The 18,829-nt window shown below is 44.1% G+C and overlaps 1 protein-coding gene and 1 long non-coding RNA gene across 4 annotated transcripts in view; one reads left to right on the plus strand and one right to left on the minus strand.

The window, feature by feature from the left end:
* The window catches only part of LOC141982844 (uncharacterized), a 65,433-nt gene extending 61,833 nt beyond the window's left edge, over positions 1 to 3,600 (minus strand). Inside the window, exon 1 of the long non-coding RNA XR_012638231.1 lies at positions 3,527 to 3,600. This is a non-coding gene — a long non-coding RNA (uncharacterized LOC141982844). The remainder of the gene's footprint in view (positions 1 to 3,526) is intronic.
* Positions 3,601 to 4,630: 1,030 nt separating this feature from the next.
* RNF149 (ring finger protein 149) overlaps positions 4,631 to 18,829 on the plus strand; it is a 33,001-nt gene continuing 18,802 nt past the window's right edge. For all 3 annotated transcript variants that reach the window (XR_012641190.1, XM_074964935.1, XM_074964922.1), the window contains exons 1-4: positions 4,631 to 5,093; positions 8,830 to 9,080; positions 12,328 to 12,396; positions 15,435 to 15,517. Coding sequence is in view for 2 of the 3 variants with exons in the window: in XM_074964935.1 (XP_074821036.1) it covers positions 4,631 to 5,093; positions 8,830 to 9,080; positions 12,328 to 12,396; positions 15,435 to 15,517 (866 nt within the window). In the remaining variant the exon portion in view is untranslated. The remainder of the gene's footprint in view (positions 5,094 to 8,829; positions 9,081 to 12,327; positions 12,397 to 15,434; positions 15,518 to 18,829) is intronic.

Below are 18,829 nucleotides of genomic sequence, written 5' to 3' on the forward strand. Positions count from 1 at the left end.
CTATTAACTCCTCACAATCATTGAAATCCAATCCATCCCTCTATCTCCAACCCAGTCTCTTTCCTTGTGTCCACAGCTGGCCTCTTCCCTTCAGTGTTGGGCTCCTTTCCTACCCATCTAATTAGTCAGCACTTTCTCCCCCCATTCCACCACCCTACATTCTTAAAACTGCATGCCCTGCAGCTGTTGTGTACAGTTCCCTTTATGTTACTGACTTTAATGCCAATTCTTTCCTCCTTTCATCTTAATCTCCTGCTTGCATCTGTGGTAGCTTTAATTTCCACGTTGATGTCCACTGGCTGCTTTTAATTGCCTTTCCATAACCTCCTCATTTGATCTTCACTTTTGGACTGACTCAATGCACCATCTTGGTCACCTCTCTTGATCAAGTTTTTATCAAACACTGCTCTTTTGTTCACTCTGAATTCCCTGTCTTGTCACTTGCTGTCCTTCAACACTGCTCACCTTTTGTCTGCCTCTAGTCTGTCACTAACTCCATTCATCATCTCCAACTTACCGCCCTCTGACTTCTCTGCTTCTCTAACCCCTCTTCTTTCAACTCCATGATCTCTACATTTAACTCTTTAGTCTCTGAAGCTCTTGACTCCTTTTATCCCCCACCCCACCCCTGGCAGTACTTTATATGTTCCTTTAATTCTCAGTCTTGGTTGTCCTCCTGATTTTGCTACTTTGATCTTTTTCTTGAAATGCTGAGTGCCTTTGGAGAGAGTCCTAAAACTACATTGCCAAGAAGTTTTAGAGAGTGCTCTAACTGTACTGGCTTCCTCTACTCTAGTGGTTCTCAACCCAGGGGTATGTTTACCACTTGAAGTACAGAGAGGTCTTCCAGGGGGTACATCAACTCATCTAGATATTTGCCTAGTTTTACAACAGACTATATTAAAAGCACTAGCACAGTCAATACAAACTAAAATTTCATACAGACAATGACTTGTTTATACTGCTTTATATACAGTACACTGAAATGTAAGTGCAATATTTATATTCCAATTGATTTATTTCATAATTATATGGTAAAAGTGAGAAAGTAAGCAATTTTTCAACAACAGTGTGCTGCCACACTTTTGTAAGCTTATGTCTGATTTTGTAAGCAAGTAGTTTTTAAGTGAAGTGTAACTTAGGGGTATGCAAGACAAATCAGACTCCTAATAGAGGTGCAGTAGTCTGGGTAGGTTGAGAGCCACTGCTATACTCCACTTTCATAGATTAGTTGGATTGGGGAATTTTTACTTTAACCCCTGGAATGGAATTTTAAACATATCAACCTTTTTGCTGACAGGGAAAATAGCTGTTCTGCTGGTATAAACAGGGTCAACAACGCTCAAGGCTTGGAACTGCTACGAGGTGTTATGATCACTACTGGTTCAATCAGTTTAGTGGGAAAAGGAGAAGCCTCGTTTGACAACATATCAGACGTAATATGATCATACCACATAATGCATTTTTTCTAAAAGAAAATGTTGGTGACTGAGAGCATTAAAAGTGGTTGGGGACTAGGGAGAGAGAGTAGCTGGGAAAACATGCAGATTACTTGGGCACTAAAAACAGCGAAATCATTAAATCCTTGATATAAATTTTATTTTGTATAGCTCAAACTTTTCATACCACTAAAACAATATATAAAACTGTTATCTTTATTTTTGCCTTAGGCTTTTTTCATTTTGTTCACTTTTTTTTTTATAATTCAGTGTTTTCCAGTCTACAGGTTTTCTCTCAGACTAATATCTATAACAGTGGTTCTCAACCTTTCTGGGCTCAGGACCCATTTGTAAATGTTTATGGCCTGTCATGACCCAGTAAATAATAGTCTGAGGGTGGAGGCCCTGTGGTGGTTTCGATCAGGTCCTGCCTGGCACTTACCTGACAGTGGCATCTCCTATGCTGTGGGACTGGCTGGGCTGGGTTTGGTTCTCCGTTCCAGGCATTGCAACCTCTGAGGTTTCAGCATCCCTGGGGTTTGGCCCTGCCCCCCTGACTGGACCAAATTTGTGTGAGTGGAGTTGTGACCTGGCTCATGGGGTTGCAGTGCCATTCAGTCAAATTTGGCCTACCCAGGGTCCCATCATCATGATGACTGGGCCAAACCTGAATGGTGCTAGGATCCCAGAAGTTGCAGCGCCTGGAGCAGGTAGGCGAGCACAGCCAGTTCTGTGTGACAGAAGCCACAGGAGCCACCACCCAACCTTTTGAAACATTCTGGTGACCCAATTTTGTGTCCTGACCCAGGGACTGAGAAATCCTGGTCTACAATTTGTTCATCCCTTTTAAAGGGGACACTTCCTGAATACTACAGTGCAAATAAGTGATGGTCACATAAACACCACCCTATACCGGAAACCTACTGACCGCTATTCCTACCTACATGCCTCCAACTTACATGCAGGACACATCACACGATCCATTGTCTATAGTCAAGCCCTAAGATACAACCACATTTGCTCCAATCCCTCAGACAGAAACAAACACCTACAAGATCTTTATCAACAATTCTTAAAACTACAATACACACCTGGGGAAGTGAGGAAACAGATTGACAGAGCGAGATGGGTACCCAGAAATCACCTACTACAGGATAGGTCCAACAAGGAAAATAACAGAACACGACTGGCCATCACATACAGCCTCCAGCTAAAACCTCTCCAGCACATCATCAAGATCTACAACCTATCCTGGAAAACAGTCCCTCACTCTCACAGACCTTGGAGGGCAGGCCAGTCCTCCCTTACAGACAGCCCCAACCTGAAGCAAATACTCACCAGCAACTACACACCACACCACAGAAACACTAACCCAAGAACCAATCCATGTAACAAACCCCGTTGCCTACTCTGTCCCCATATCTATTCTAGTGACACCATCAGAGGACTCAACCACATCAGCCCACCATCGGGGGCTCATTCACATGCGCATCTACCAATGTGATATATGCCATCATGTGCCAGCAATGCCCCTCTGCCATGTACACTGGCCAAACTGGACAGTCTCTAAGCAAAAGAATAAATGGACACAAATCAGACATCAGGAATGGTAACATACTAAAGCCAGTAGGAGAACACTTCAATCTCCCTGGACATTCAACAACAGATTTAAAAGTAGCCATCCTTCAACAAAAACACCCCTCAAAAACAGACTTCAAAGAGAAACTGCTGCGCTACAATTCATTTGTAAATTTAACACCATTAATTTGGGCTTGAATAGGGACTGGCTGGTTCATTACAAAAGCAATTTTCCCTCTCTTGGTACTGACACCTCCTCATCAATTATTGGGAGTGGACCACATCCACCCTGATTGAATTGGCCTTCAACAATGGTTCTCCACTTGTAAGGTAAGTCCCTTCTCTTCATGTGTCAGTATATTTATGCCTGCATCTGTAACTTTCCCTCCATGCATCTGAAGAAGTGGGTTTTTTTACCCATTAAAGCTTGTGCCCAAATAAATCTGTTAGTCTTTAAGGTGCCACCAGACTCCTCATCCCTTTTAAATGTTTATTTGAGCTCTCTTTACCTTCAATGATTTTGCTCTTCTCCTTGTCATGCTCTATTTTTGCCCATCCTCTCTAGTTCTACCTGGCTTTTGACCCTCTGTTCACCCTCACTTCCTCTCATCCATTTCTCTCCTTCCCATCCTCCTCTGGGGATGACCCCTACAATTCAGATGAGGAGTGTTTTGGAGGGTGGAGTGAGTGACTAGCTTGTGTGTCACCGACCAAACGTGGGCGAGCCCGCAGCCAGGCCTTCAATTAGTCACATCCTCTTGCTGGCATTGAAAAACAAACACAGACATCCAAGAGATCATCATCATCCCCTGGGTCTCCTTGGGTCTCTGCTGCCTTGGCCTTTCCAGCCCACGACCTACACCCCTGGGCACCGTTGGCCGGGCTCTGAGCACTGGGAGGCGGGGAATGTCTTTTCTCCAGACCCTGCAAACGCCTCAGGGCAGGTGCCTGGCTTCACTTTGATCGTTTTCAGGGGGACCCCTTCCGCTGAGCACGTGCTTCCGCGTGGGCGGCCGGATCGGGGCCGCCTAACGCCCCACGTGCCCGGGTCCTCACGCGCTCACAACAGGGGCGCTGAGTGGGCAGCCTCCACTGTCCCCCGAGCCGGGAGACCCGGCGGCTCCTCGGGCACGCGTAGGGTCGCGAGCCATTAAGGCTCCGCCCCCGCCCCGTGTTCTCAGGGCCAATGGTCGGGGGGGAGGAGGGAGCGGGCCAGATTTCGGGGGTCAGGGGACATTAACTCGAGGAATCCTTTCCCCCGCTCGGCCCCTGCGCGCGCGCGCACAGGGCGGGTCTGTTGGCGGCCGCGGTTTGCGAAGGAGCCGCGCGCAGAGCCCCCCCCACCCACGTAGCTCGCCGGCCGGCCCCGCCCACCGGCCACGCTGAGGGGGAGGAGCCGGCTCGGCCCGGCCTCCGCCTCCCATTAGCTGCGCTCCGGCCGCAACTCCCACGAGGGCGGGGAGGGCACCCGTTACCTGCGCCGCGGGAGCGGCGGCGGTGGCGGCCTGGCTGGGGAAGTGGGCGGCGCCCCTCCGCCTCTCATTCGTCCCGCGGCCCGGCAGGAGACGTGAGACGCAGGCGGCCCGGGTCTCCCCGCTCGCCGCGGCCGTGCCATGCTGTGCCGTGCCCGCCTGACGCTGGTGGCGGCGGCGCTGCTGGCGCTGGGGGCCCCGCGCGGCGGCGGCGCCCGGCTCCTGGAGTGGTACACGGCGTGGGTGAGCACCGCCTACACCGAGCCGCTCAGCAACCGCACGGTGCGGGGCAGCGCCGAGAGCGGCCGCTACGGGGACAGCTCCCCCAAGGAGAGCGCGCAGGGCCTGGTGGGCATCCCCCGCGGCGCCTCCGCCCGCCGCATGGAGGGCTGCGCCTCGGACACCGACTACGATGTGCCCCTGCCGCCGGGGAGCCGCGGCCCGCCCGGCGGGGAGCCGCCGCCGCCCTGGATCGCGCTGGTGGCCCGCGGGGGCTGCACCTTCAAGGACAAAGTCACCAACGCGGCCCGGAAGCGGGCGGTGGCCGTGGTGATCTACAACGAGCCCCGCTTCGGCAACGCCACCGTCTCCATGTCTCACCTCGGTGAGTGGGGGGCGTTGGGTCCTGGGGGCTCGGCAGCGGGCGGGGCCGGGGGGGCTCGGAGGAAAAGGGGCCCAGTGGGGAGTGAGGTTTTTTTTGGGGAGGGGGGAGGGTGTGGAGAGGGGAGGCGAGTGTGTGCCTGGGTTCAACATTCCCCGGTGACACGAGATGCTTTTTCGGGGGAAAGGGAAAAGGGGAACACCATGAAGCGCCCTTTAAAAGGACGTGTAGGGCTTGTTTCCTGTCACTTCACATAATACTAAAGCGAGGGGTCTGTTTGGTAGAGGCACAAAGTTTTACACCAAGCCTTTAGGAAGGGACGCAGAAATTACCAAGCAGTGTTGCAGTGAAAGCATTAAGCAACTGCCCCAGGTCTTACTACTGTGAGAAGCACCACAGAATCTGAGCACGTAATACATCAAGTGAATATGTTGCTCTTTACGGGCTGAACAAAATTGTACTGGATACCGCAGAGATGTAAAAATGGTCACTTAAGACAGGGAATTACCTATTGGATGAGTCTTTAGTGCAGGCTTTATTGTAGTACTTACCACTTCATCGTCAAAGTACACCTTATAATCCTCACACCTTTTTGAAGTAAGGTGAGAAAAGTGACGTACAGAGGGATCAAATTGACTTGTCTAAGCATGCCTGTCTATCTGTAGCTTACAGACAGTGTCTGTGACCCTGCCAAGGTAAGAGCTCAAGTGTTCTGGCTCCACACAGTCTGCTGAATTTTTTGTGTGTGAAAGCATTACCTGCTTGAGAACTTTATTTAAAAAAAAAAAAAAACACACACACAGCTAATTTTTTTTTAACTACCATCAAGTATGTTTAAAGGCATAGGAGGAGACCTTCAGGGCAGGATACAAGAAGTAAGAAATCAAAGCATAGTGGGGAAAAACCCTGTTGCAGATACCAGTGAACCTGCTGCTGTGTAATAATCTTACTAGTATCCTGGCAATCCTTCAAGAGGATTTTAAATAAATTTTAGTAGTTTTTTAAAAACAAGAGGCAGTTTTCTTTTCTCCTAGTAAAATTAGCTGAAAAAGTCAACTTTGGAGTGCTGTTGCTTCAAAGTATATTTGAAACCCTGAAGGGAAGTAAGTCCCTCTTGAAGTAATAAGTGAGTGGCACCACCCTGCAAATTGGAATCATGATTAACTAGTACTGTTAAGCTGCTTTGTAAGGCTATGTCTACACTAGAACTTTTGTCAGTAACTCTTTTCAGTCAGAGGTGTGAAAAAACTGACGGTATACTGGCAAAACTGCGTTTTTGCTGGTATAGCTTATTTCATCAGAAGAAGGGGGAGACAACAAACAAGAGGACATATCGAATATACTTTCCTGTTTAAGATTTGCATACATGTGGTTCTGAGCTATACACATCTAGGTTTAATGTACATCCGGAGTGGGATCCGAGCTACTTGTGGTACTTCCTTGGCTCTCTATTTAGTATTAAACTACACAGAATATTAAAAAGTGCTTAGCAAAGGTTGATAAACCTTGCTGATAAATAACAAGATCTTATAAAAAAGAGAAAATTTCATCTGTTGGATTACAAATAAGTAAAAGTATTTAATTTTGGATGAGTGGCTGTGCAGATGCAATGAGATTTTTTTTAAACTTGTTTCCAGCTTCTAGAGTTGAATAAATACATGTACGGTTAGTTGATTGACTAGATGTTTGTCTTCTGAAAAAAAACCTCTTTTCTTGCCAGAATCTTTTCTTCTGTAGCATGTATGTAGAGAGTAAAAAGTGATCTAAATTTCCTTATGTAACATTGATACTGCTCTCTATAGCTGGTAATGGTCTTTGGCTTGGTTTAAAGGTGGAAAATGTTTCTGATTTTCCCCCCTTTATTAACTAATTACTTGTTTTTTATCCTTGTAATGCCTAGAGTGGTGGGTGTTCTGTGACCTAAAAAAAGGCCAACTGTGACATTAAGATCTAAATCTTCTGGAAGGAGAGTATTATTCCATTTGAAGTGGCTCAAGCTTTAAAAACTATAGATTTTTGATGAGGATATTTGTATCTTTGAAATGAATTCTTAGTTTTCAGTATTGCTTTATGTCCACTTTAGATTGTAGGTTCCTTGGGGCAGAGACATGTCTTGCTGGTTTGTAAAGCTCCATGTACAGAACTGGCAGTGTAATAATTTCTTAAGACGCATGAGTGTGCAGTCCTCTTAGGCTTGTGTGAGAACCCTCCTGCTTCCAGCATTATCCTGTCCAAGGGTTGCCTTTAAAGGATTTAATAAATACTGGAGTCAGAAAATGTGGCCTTCTCTTGGTGGGTAATGGAAGGGTTTGTTGAATTGTTAGCCTGCATAGGGTATTTCAGTTGTGTTAAGCTAACACATTTGAAGCTACAGTATGTTGTAGTTTAGGAGGGAGCCTGGGTGATGTGACCAGCTAACACCGCTTCAAACACAAATAGCCTACATTTTAATGGGGTTTTGCAATTGTGACGTTAATGCAATTGGAAAAAACATTTTTGCCCTTCAAAACATATCTTCATGGGGAGGGAATGGTCTTGAATAAGCAGTCTGGAATGTATAAGGAAGCCCATTATGTTGAACCCAGCTTTAAAGCCTGAAGTCAATAGTTTCATGAGTAGGGTGGGTTGAAATAATTCTCTATGCCACCCCAGGGTATCAAGCTGGCTTCTTGTAGTTCCATTCCTTCTTGTCTCAGAACTGGGAGGAGAAAAGCAGGCTGGAAAATGTAATCCTTTGAGGAACCATAATAGTTTTAGCATATAGGGAAATAGGGGACAATACAAATGGCACTCTTGTCTCCTCCCAGGTCATCCGAAAGTTGCACCTGTGGGTCTCCAGAACATCGTTAGCAAGTAAACCCCCTTTCTTTGTTAGGTGCAATTTACTTATTTTAGAAAGATGTTGAGACAGACACCTCTGATGAAGGTCTGAGAATACACTGTTTTCGATAAACTGAAATAAACCTCTAGGGAAGGGGAAATTTTGGTTTTGTTTACAGTAAGTCCCATGCATGTCTTCTATTTGTCTGGCCTGCCACAGCGCTCTGATTTTTTTTTTTTTTAAAATAGCACTTATAACTTCAAGTAACTCTCACATGAAGATAAAGCCTTTTCAAGTCGAGTTCCTAAGTATTTCCACAGCAAACTCTGACAGACACCATTTAAAAAGACTTGAAATTCCTGTTGGTCCCATCCCAGAGTAATACTTGGGATCTGGCTTGAGTACTTTGGGATCTGACTTGAAACTGTCTATTACATGTGACAAAATCATCAAGCTCTTTTGTTCTATCTTCTTCTACTACTTTAGAGTTATGAACTAACAAATGTATGCTCGTGAATGCATTCTAGTACTTTAAATAGAGACTTCAAAGCCTGATAAATTGTACTGATCTTTTTATTTGCTAAATGAATCTTCAGATCAGCATCCCATTGTATTCCGTGGAATGAGGCATGCGGGGCCTCAATAGATATGTTTTATTTCAACTATGTCTGGTTCGTGTATAATTATGTCTGGTTCTTATATATTATTCCATTTGAGAATTTCACAATGTAAGCTGTTTTTAGTAATTAAACTTGCTTTGTCAAAGTAATTTTGCTTTGTTTTCAGAATTTTAAGCATTTTCCATTGATCTTGTCCACCTCTTATATGTTATCTGAATGCAATTCAATCCTTTAAAGTTAATAAACTGGAGTAAGTGTGCATTCTGTTGACTTTTTTTTCCCCCCTTTTCTCCAACAGGAACGGGCAATACAGTGGTAATTATGGTTGGATATCCAAAAGGGATAGAAATTTTGGAACCAGTACGCAGAGGGATTCCAGTAAAAATGACTATTGGTGTTGGCACAAGACATGTGCAAGAATATATCAGTGGACAGTCAGTTGTGTTTGTAGCCATCGCTTTTATCACCATGATGATTATATCACTAGCCTGGCTTATATTTTACTATATACAACGTTTTCTATATACTGGGTCACAATTTGGAAGCCAGGTAATTGCAGATGGTGATAATGATTTTAAAATAACCTTATTAAAAGTTTTTTTAAAGTTTGTTTTCTCTCCCCTGCACGTCTCCTGTAAAATTCTTTGTCTGGATCCGATACTAATTTTATTGAAATGTTGTTTAGCGCCATATTTTCTTGTCTGTCAGACCATGGATACTGCTTAGAATTAATACTTTTTTTAAATGAATACACTTATAAGCAGCATGTTAATTGGCATCTCAAGCCTATTTAGCTTTAATAACTAGATTTTTATCTGAAATATCTGCCTCCTACCAGATCAGTGTTTAATTTAGAATTGGGCAACAATTTTAGTGAAACTTGGTACAGAGCAATGTTTGATGACTAGTGCTCGCTGGGGTGAGATGTATTAATTCTCTTTTTTTCCTCCCAATTAAAACTGTAACTTAGGGAATTGCTTCCTCCTCCTTTTCCAATCTTCAGCTAGAGAGCTCTGAGTAAAGTTTAATGGAGAGAGTCAATGGGCCAGCCACTAATGCTCTTAAATTAACCCAGTAGTATCCTATAAATCTAAAGTGTTGTGTTGTAAAGCTTTACAAAAGCTGACCCTGAAGCTGGCACTGTAATTGTAGTTCAGCCCCAATCCTCTGGTGGGCCACAACCTGGAAATTGATTGCTGGGGGAATGCCCAGTGAGTTGCAGCAAATTTCCTGGGCCACTAGGACCCAGTAAGAGCTGGAGGTGTGGGGGGAGGGAGAGGATCAGTTCATTCCCCCTCAGTTGCTGCTGCAGATACTTCCTTTGCCTCTTTACAGTCCCTCTGCTTTTCAAGAGCAGTTCATCTGTGCTCACTGCTCCAGGGGGAGATTTGGCCCCAGGGTGAGCACAAAGGGCTGTGCAGTCAACTTTACATCTTTTTAGGAACTGCTGTTCCAAACTTCTGGAGCTGATTACTAGGGAAAGAGTAGGCGCTCAGCAGCCCCATCGGTGTACCTCACTTTTATTTGATTTGATTTGATTTTTTTTTTATTGTGAGACCCATGAAATGGATGGGAAATCAACTTGTGGGGGGAAAAAATCCAGTCTTTGGGATGTGGGACAACTTCAGCCATTTTGTGGGCTGCAGGAAAAAAAAGGTTAATCATTAGTCTAGTGGACTGCATATGGGGATGAGATTCAGGAGCTACCCAGTTCAAAATCTGCCTTTGCTACTGACTTACATGGCCTGGAGGGGAGGCCATCAATCATTAACCTGCTTTCCCAGTCAGTAAAATAAATACAATACCTCATAGAGGTATTATAAAAAGCAGAGATTTTTGTACAATGGATTGAAAATTAAGCCCTGTGTAAGGATTAGGTGTTAGCAATAAAAATTTTTCCTGGAACTTCATATTTCCAGTCCAAATTAAATCTGGTGGTGGTGGTGTGGGAAATTGCTAATAGTTGACAAATCCTGTGCTTAATCTGTTTCATAAAGCTAGAACATAATAGTTGGATAGATTATGGAAAGATATTTTTAAACATATGTAATGAGGTGCTCCAAGGTGATGAATATATGCCTAAGAATGTGATCCTACAAACTTTACTTATGGATTCAGAGTAGCAGCCGTGTTAGTCTGTATTCGCAAAAAGAAAAGGAGGACTTGTGGCACCTTAGAGACTAACAAATTTATTTGAGCATAAGCTTTCGTGAACTACAGCTCACTGCTTTCTTTTTACTTTACGTAGTCTTCAGTCATACAAGTTGTCCTGTCCTCTCAAGTAGGACTACTTGTTTAAGGGTTATAGGATCAGGCTCTAAAACTGAGAAGAGACTATTACAGGCTGTCTTTTGGAAACCCTAATTTGATTGGTAGAGTTTAAAAAAAAAAAAAAAAAAAAGAGAACCTTTGCAGTTGGAAGCACTGTTACTATTCAGTGGCAAAATCTGATAAAATTTATTAGAAAAAGTATATAAAAAGTTATATTGACTTCATTGTTTAAAATTAGTATTGTGCAAAAAGTAGATTGTGTAAATGGTGAATATTAAGTTCAATGGGGTTTTTTTTGGCGGGGGGGGGGGGGGGGGAGACACACGTGAAGTGGTGTTGGCATCTTATGCCCTGATGGTGGATTTGGGTCCATGTGGAACTCCGCTGGATTTCTGAATAGGCATGAAGCTTCACTTGTATGGATCCAAATACAGGATTTAGATCATCCTTAAGAATTTTTTTACTTTAATGACCATTTAACTATACAGTGTCCTCTTAAATTGAAGTCCTCTCCGCATGCCATTCACGTTATAATAAAGGGCATACGTTTGCATTTGCAGTGGAAAAGAAAATTTTGAGACCCAGACTGAGCAGAATAACATTTTTCTGTAATCTATAATCCATATGGTAACACCCATTATTTCATGTTCTGTGTATATAAATTTCCCCACTGTATTTTCCACTGAATGCATCCAATGAAGTGAGCTGTAGCTCATGAAAGCTTATTCTCAAATAAATTTGTTAGTCTCTAAGGTGCCACAAGTACTCCTTTTTGCGGATACAGACTAACACGGCTGCTACTCTGAAACCTGTCATCTGGAAAAAGTATCTTTATTTTAATCCTAGTTCTATATCAAGAGGGGCTATTTAAGGTGTGACTGCTCCTCCCTCCCCATGCCCTCCTCTTACATGTAGTTGTAACTTTGCAGGGAGTATGTAGCAGGTTAAATTGATTTGGAGAATTGTGTAATTGATATGATTTCTTAAACATCTTCTCAGGTTAAATGAAATACATTCTCTGATGATCATTGTCTGTGGCAAGATAACAGGGAAGATGATCAGTATGCTGCAGATACCCTGCTGTCTCTTGACATTCCTTTTTAACTACCCATTATGCACTACCAGTATATTTGCTCATTGGATTAACTGTGGTCCTGTTATGTCTCCCCTTCTTCCTCTCTACACTGGTTGCCTATAAAGTGATGAATTGATTGTTTGTCCTTGTCCCCACATGTATCTGCACTCTGACAATACCCAGTTCTTATGCATCTCATCACTGTGTGTATTTGCTGTAGTGCCCCATACAGTGTGGAACTCACTCCTCCTTAATGTGCATTGGTGGGTGGAAGGCTTTATAAACCTACTACAGTGACAAAAGGTGGGAATTTCCTGAATGTATTTGAAGGCTTTGTAAACTATACAGAATACGCTAGTATTGAAAGTTTCTCATAATTTAGTTAAAAGTGAAAGAGTACCAAACTGAACTTGTGTAACATTATTTTAAACATTCTCTTACCACTTTAAGGGCCACAGAAAAGAAACCAAGAAAGTGATCAACCAGCTTCAGTTGCATACTGTGAAGCATGGAGACAAGGTAATTTAATAACTTTAAATTGTTTTGTTTGGTCAGAATGGTCTTTGCAAGCTGTCTTCATTGTATTTATGGTTTTAAAAATAAAAATGACTAACTCCTGTTGGGCTGGCTATAAATTAGTGCATGACTGTCGCCTCTTGTTTGTTGTTAACCTGTATTTCTCTGTCTAGAAGCATGAAGGCTGGTATTTAACATCTAACAAAGATATATTTACCAGCATAGGATCTTGGCTAGTGCCAGATATCAACATTACAGTTGAATTGTGCAATATTTCCCATGATCTGTTGATTACACAATTCCATATATTACAAATCTGTTAGTCTTGGTACTGTTTTTCTTTTTATGATTCTAGAATAGGAAGAAATACATACAAATTGTGATTAATCCTTTAAAGAATGTCTCATTCCCAAAGATTTTTACATATTTCTAATCATTACTTCATGGACAAAGAAATAGTTTATTTAAAATGTATATATTAACAAAGCTTGACAGGTCTTCACTTCTGGACTTTCTCTACATCCCATGTGGGCTTACTTTGTGAGGCTATAGGCAGATTTGCAAAGACCGGTTAAATTTAATATAACTTACTGGAGCAGGTGAACTTCTGTGAAATGAGTTATCTAGAAGTAGTATCTTACATTGTCTGGACAGATGTATATTTTGTTTTTCTTTAGTCCAGTCATCACAGTCACAACAGTTTCCCTTCTGTTCTTTATTGTTAAGGCTGATTCCCCACTCTGGCACTTGAAGTGCAGAAGGTGGGGGCCCGCAAGGATTTTTAAAAATTAATACTTGCCGCTCCAGGCTTTTATTAAACTCCCAAGGTTACAGCTTTTTTCTGATCTTGGCTTGGTAAATGCTGCCACCATCCAAATGCAAAACCCCTTTTTGGAACCTAGGAAGGCGCACTTAGGACTTCCTTCCTGTGAGGTACCCTCAAGCCCTTTCACCCACTCTTCGGGGAAGAGCTGAGAGAGAAAACAAAGAAAATTAGCTGTTGCTATCAGCTAATTAAACATATGCACAAACCTCTTAGGACACCAAAAATCCAATCCTGTTACTTTTTTATTTAAAAGAAGTTTTATTAAAAACAAAAAAGAAAATACATCTGGAACTTAGGCTTTTGCTAGATTTTAAAAGAGCAATTGCAAAAATTAAGCACCCAAACTAGCTTTCTTGGGGTTCAGATTAAAGGTTGCAAGCAAACAAAAGCATCTGGGGTTAGCACAGAGGAGTTCACTAGCCATAAGAAGTAAACAGAAATAAAGCTAATCACGTCTTTCTAAACATTTCTGATCTACTTACATGTTTGGGGGTTCCAAATAAGTAGCTCTAGGTATGATCTGATGATCATGCCTGGGTTAAAGCTTCTCATAGGGTAACTGCTCCCTGTTCCCCTCTTTCCTGGAGAACCACAACAGAGAGAAAGGGGAAGTTTTTTCCCCATTTTAAAAATTTCTAGCCTTCCCATTGGCTCTTTTGGTCAGGTGCCCACTTCCTTTCCTTTACCTGGGGGACTTCATTAACCCTTTACAGATAAAACAAGCAGAGAACAGCCACCAAGAGGGACTCCACAGCCAACTAGTTGGCTGGGTGCCCACAAAAGGGAGCTCTTTCTCTCTCCCGCCCCCCCTTCATCCATCACAATTGTAACAAATAATGTAGGACTTTTTGTGTTTAAAGTAGTATAGCAACATTCAAAGTTGAAGCACTTTAAAAACAGGTCAGCCTTAAGAAGCATGTTTACAGTTGTGTGGATCTTTTCTGAGCAGTTTGGAGGATTATTGTGAAATGGACACTTATGTAGCACATAATCAAATATGCCATGGTTGGCATCTGCCCGTGCGTTCAGTGAAAAATATCTGCAGTAGTAAATGTATTTTATCAATTTAACTTTAAATGTACAGACTAGCAACTAATACAGAAATGTTACAAGTAACTTTTTATTTAAAATGACTTACATACAGTGTGTAAAATAGAAATTATGGGCCTGATCCTCCAATCTTACTCACATTACCAACTCTTGTAAGCATTTGCAGTAATGGACACCCATACTTTTTAGTAACCTGCAGATATGAAAGACTTGCATTGTATTTTTATGCTAGGACCCAATTTGGATATCCTTCATATTTGTTTTTGTATACAACTCAGTTAAAATTGATTACATGGTATACAAAATATCTTCATACTTAAGTTTTCCTTCACATTTTATATTGCAACTGTAACTCCAAAAGGGGCAAAACATGGAGGACTCTCCCAAAAAGTGTTAATGACATGAGTAATTGCACACTGTACTCTGACTACAGTGCGGTGGTTCTCAGCCTGCAGCCCAGTCAGCACACAACTGTGTCCATGTGATATCTTCAGGCCCATGAGCATTCAGTATACTCTTTTCTTAGGATTGAATGAGCGAGAGGTTAGAGAGAGAGGTTTTAAGAATCTTGTTAAGCTGCTTCATTTGGAGTATGAGGGCGGATTCTTTCCTCTCCAGTCCTTCTTAGATTTCCTGTGCAAGCCTGTTTACCTGGGCACTGTGGGAGGAGAAGGCTGAAGAAGCAGGATGAGGTACCATTCAACCCTATAAGAGTATGTTGAATGCTCATTAGCTCTTGAGACTGTAGATTGGGAGTTAAATGAGTTGCCATATCTTTCATACTTACCATGTGAAATTTCATACATCTGGAGATGGTTACCTTTATTATAATTTTTAGCTTACTAAAATGCTTGATTGCACCCCATTAAAAACACCAGTGTTCAGAGAAGTAAGTCACCCAAAAAGTGCTTGGATTGACATGTGATATGTCTAGGTTTAGCCACGATCAGTTACTTTGATTATATCAAACCACCTTTTGGTAGAGTATTTCTCCACCTTTTGGTAGAGTATTTCTAATTGAATTAAATAAGAGAACTGCTTCTTATTTATGACATTTTAAAGCTTTCTGTTCAAATGATTATACTGTATGACTCATAATGCTTGTTATATTCATGATCTTTTTAATGTCCTGGTCTCCCTGTACATTTAAATGTGTTTTCTGTAGGGTTTAGATGTTGATGCAGAAAATTGTGCTGTGTGCATTGAAAACTACAAACCGAAAGATATTGTCCGAATTCTGCCATGCAAGTAAGTTTGATTGCCTTTTAAAATCTATTTTTACCATACTTTCCATAAGAAATATTTAATTAGGTTCCTAGAAACCTAAGCCACTTCTGGAGTTTTGGGGTCATGAAGCTATACAATGCACTGAAGTTGTGCTATCTGTTTGTCCAGTAACATGTGCAGGGCATGAGGAGATGGTATTTCATAAATGTGGTGGGGAGTTCAGCCTCTCAAAAGTTATAAACTTGTTAATTTAAAATATTACCTTATGTATGAAGTATATATGTGACTATTACTAGTTCTGTGGGAACATTTTTTGTTGTGAGAAACATTTCTCTTTAGTTAAAGAAAATTTAGATGTATAATTAGAAATATGACAGACATGATCTTTAAAAATTCTCTTTTTCACTGAGAATTTTTCAACTAACGTTTCCACTTCTTTTTGGGTTTTAGCGTGTTTGAAATATAAAAACATTGATTCCTTATTTGTATTAATGTTTGGATCAGTCCTGAAATGGTCATTTCTCTAAAAATGTCTGTAATCGGATATCTTGGTGGTTTGACCATGAAGAGCAATTAGCCCTTGATTGGTAAAGTATTGTACTTTAATAAGAACAGTTAAAGATGAGATCTAAACTTTGTGCGTAGTTGTTGCTATGTATTACCAAATATTTGAGTAGTTATATTATTATTCGAGTGCTTGTTCATGTCCATTCCAATCAGGTGTGTGCATGCACTCCAGCCAGAAGATTTTTTCCTTAGCAGTGTCCATAGAGTTGGCCTGGGCGCCCCTTGGAGTTGCGCCTTCATGGTTCCCCGTATAGTGCCCTGCTAACCTCCCACCCCTTCAGTTCCTTCTTACTGGCGGTGCCCGCTAGCTGGAATATTGCTTGCTCTTGCTTGCAAGCGCTTTGGCAGTGTCCTCTTTAGTTGTACAATAGTGTAAAAAGGGAGTTAGAAATAGTTATTTCTTGTAGTAGTAGTAGACATTTTTGGGGGGGGGTTCCCCCCAACGAAGTCTTCCCCAACTCTGGGGGTATACCCAGGTCCCCAGGGTTCGAACTTTGTGAGGACTGTGGCAAGTTTATGCCCAAAAGTGACCCACACTCTTCTTGTCTACGGTGCCTCGGGGAGAGCCACCAAAAGGACACGTGCAGAATCTGCAAGGGTTTTTGACCTAGGACCCTTAAAGACCAGGAGCAGAGACTTAAGATCCTGCTGATGGAAGCAGCACTCTGGCCACATTCCAACCCCGGGTCCGCAGAACCTGCGCCAAGTACTTCATCGGTCCACAGTGCTCTGGCACCAACGGTGCGTGAGCCAGCGCCAAACAATGACCCTAAAGCCTCGCAGCATGGCCATGACTCTGCCCATAAACAGCCATCTTCGGTGCAACACTGCTCTCAGTCTCCGGTGCCACAAAAGAAGAGAAGGCCAGAGAGGGGTTGGTCTCCCCCTCTAAAGTCCAAGGGACCTGTGGCATCGACGAGCACTTTGAGCCAGGCTACCTTGTCCCTCCAGCCCTTTAAGGTTTCACTGACTCCTACTGCGGCTGGGGTTTACATGAGTCCAAACCCCCCACGGTTCCTGGACCGTCAAGGTGACCACCTCCAGCTTCCCTCTATGCCAGAAGCATTTGAGGCGGCTCAGGACCTTATGCGCCTCATGGTGCTGTCCCCCCCCCCCCCCCCCCCGCAGAGGAGAGACAAGTCGCCGGTGACTGCATGACCCCACTTTCAGTCGAGGGGCAAACCAGTTCTGATGGCGCGCCAATCCCCATCTATGGCGCACCTCTCCCAGGCACAGCCCACACATGCAGGGGAGCCGCACTGATCCCCGGCCTCTTGGCACCGCTCTCCGGCAGCCCAGGGCACCGCTCTTCCTTGGTCATCCTACTCAGAGACCTCGGAGTCAGAGGTGGACTCCTATTGCTCCGATAGGACCAGGAGGTCCAGATCCCGCTGCGACCACCAGCCCTACCCAGCACCGTGGCCTCCGCAGGGGTAGCCTTAGTCACAGTGGCCCTTTTAGACACCCTGGGCATATCACCAGGTGCAGGGCCCACGGTCCAGGTCGGCGTTGGTGTCCTCAGTGTCTTTCGCGCCCTCCTCCACCCCACTGCTGACAGAAGCGCCAGCACTGCTACAGCTCCAGCACCAACCCTCCCATCAGCGGTACCACCGATGGCTTTGACTTTGACTCCATTGGCATTGACGAGATCCGCACCGCCGGAACCAGTAGCTTCAGCACCTATCTCGGCACCAATATTTCCGTCTCTGGCGGGCCGGGCACCGCAGACTTGAATACCGCATGCCGCAAGACCCATGGGGCACTGAAGGCAGTGAGCAAGGTCCACTGCCAGGTCTCTCCTCATCCTCACCAGATGAAGCGGTTGCGGGGATGTTGACGGCCCCAGCTCTGGAGGATAACAGAGCACTCCAGCAGTTCTTATGCTGTGCTGCCCAGCACCTGGGCATACAGGCGGAGGAGGTGGTGGAGGAATCGGACCCAGTTGTTGACATCCTTGCATCCTCTGGTCCCTCACAGATCGCCTTGCCTTTATTAAAGACGATAGTTGAGACTACCAAAATACCATGACAGACCTCTGCTTTTCTGGCCCCTACGGCCAAGAGAAATGAAAGGCGGTACTTTGTCCCTTCTAAGGGATATGAACGTTTATAGACCTACCCACCCCCCCAAACTCACTGGTGGTTCATGCGGCCAATCAGCAGGAGCGCCAGAACTTCCAGGGCCCCTCCCCTAAAAATAGGGGGGCAAAAAGACTCAACCTTTTCGGCAGGAAGGCCTATTCTACAGGGGGACTACAGTTCCGCATTGCAAACCAACAGGCCATCGTGAGTGGATACACGCAAACCTGCGCTGTGATGGCCAAGTTAGTGGGGCTTCTGCCGCAGGACTCTCGCGCTGAGTTCTCTGCATTAGTGGAGGGGGGAAGGCTGGTCTCCGGAGCATCCCTACAAGTGGCATTGTACGTGAGGCTGCATCTGCTGCGTCCAGTGGCTACGGGGGTTGTAATGAGAAGGGGCTCCTGGTTGCAGGTCTTTGGTCTGCCTCATGAAGTCCAGCAAACAATCCAGGACCACCCCTTTGAGGGTTCGGCCCTCTTTTTCAACAAAATGGATAAGACTCCATAGTCTGAAGGGTCACGCTCCAAAGATCTTAGCTCCTTTACCCAGCATAGGCATTTCCAGCCACAGCCTCCCTCCAGGTTCTACCAACCCCACGACCACCAGGATGCTCCTCGTAGGAGGAATAGGAGTGGTAGGAGGAGGCAGCACCCCTTCTTGGGGCAGAGCTCAGGCCAGCCCAAGCCTC

The sequence above is a fragment of the Natator depressus genome, chromosome 1 (genome assembly GCF_965152275.1).
Source record: "Natator depressus isolate rNatDep1 chromosome 1, rNatDep2.hap1, whole genome shotgun sequence".
Lineage (NCBI taxonomy): Eukaryota > Metazoa > Chordata > Testudines > Cheloniidae > Natator > Natator depressus.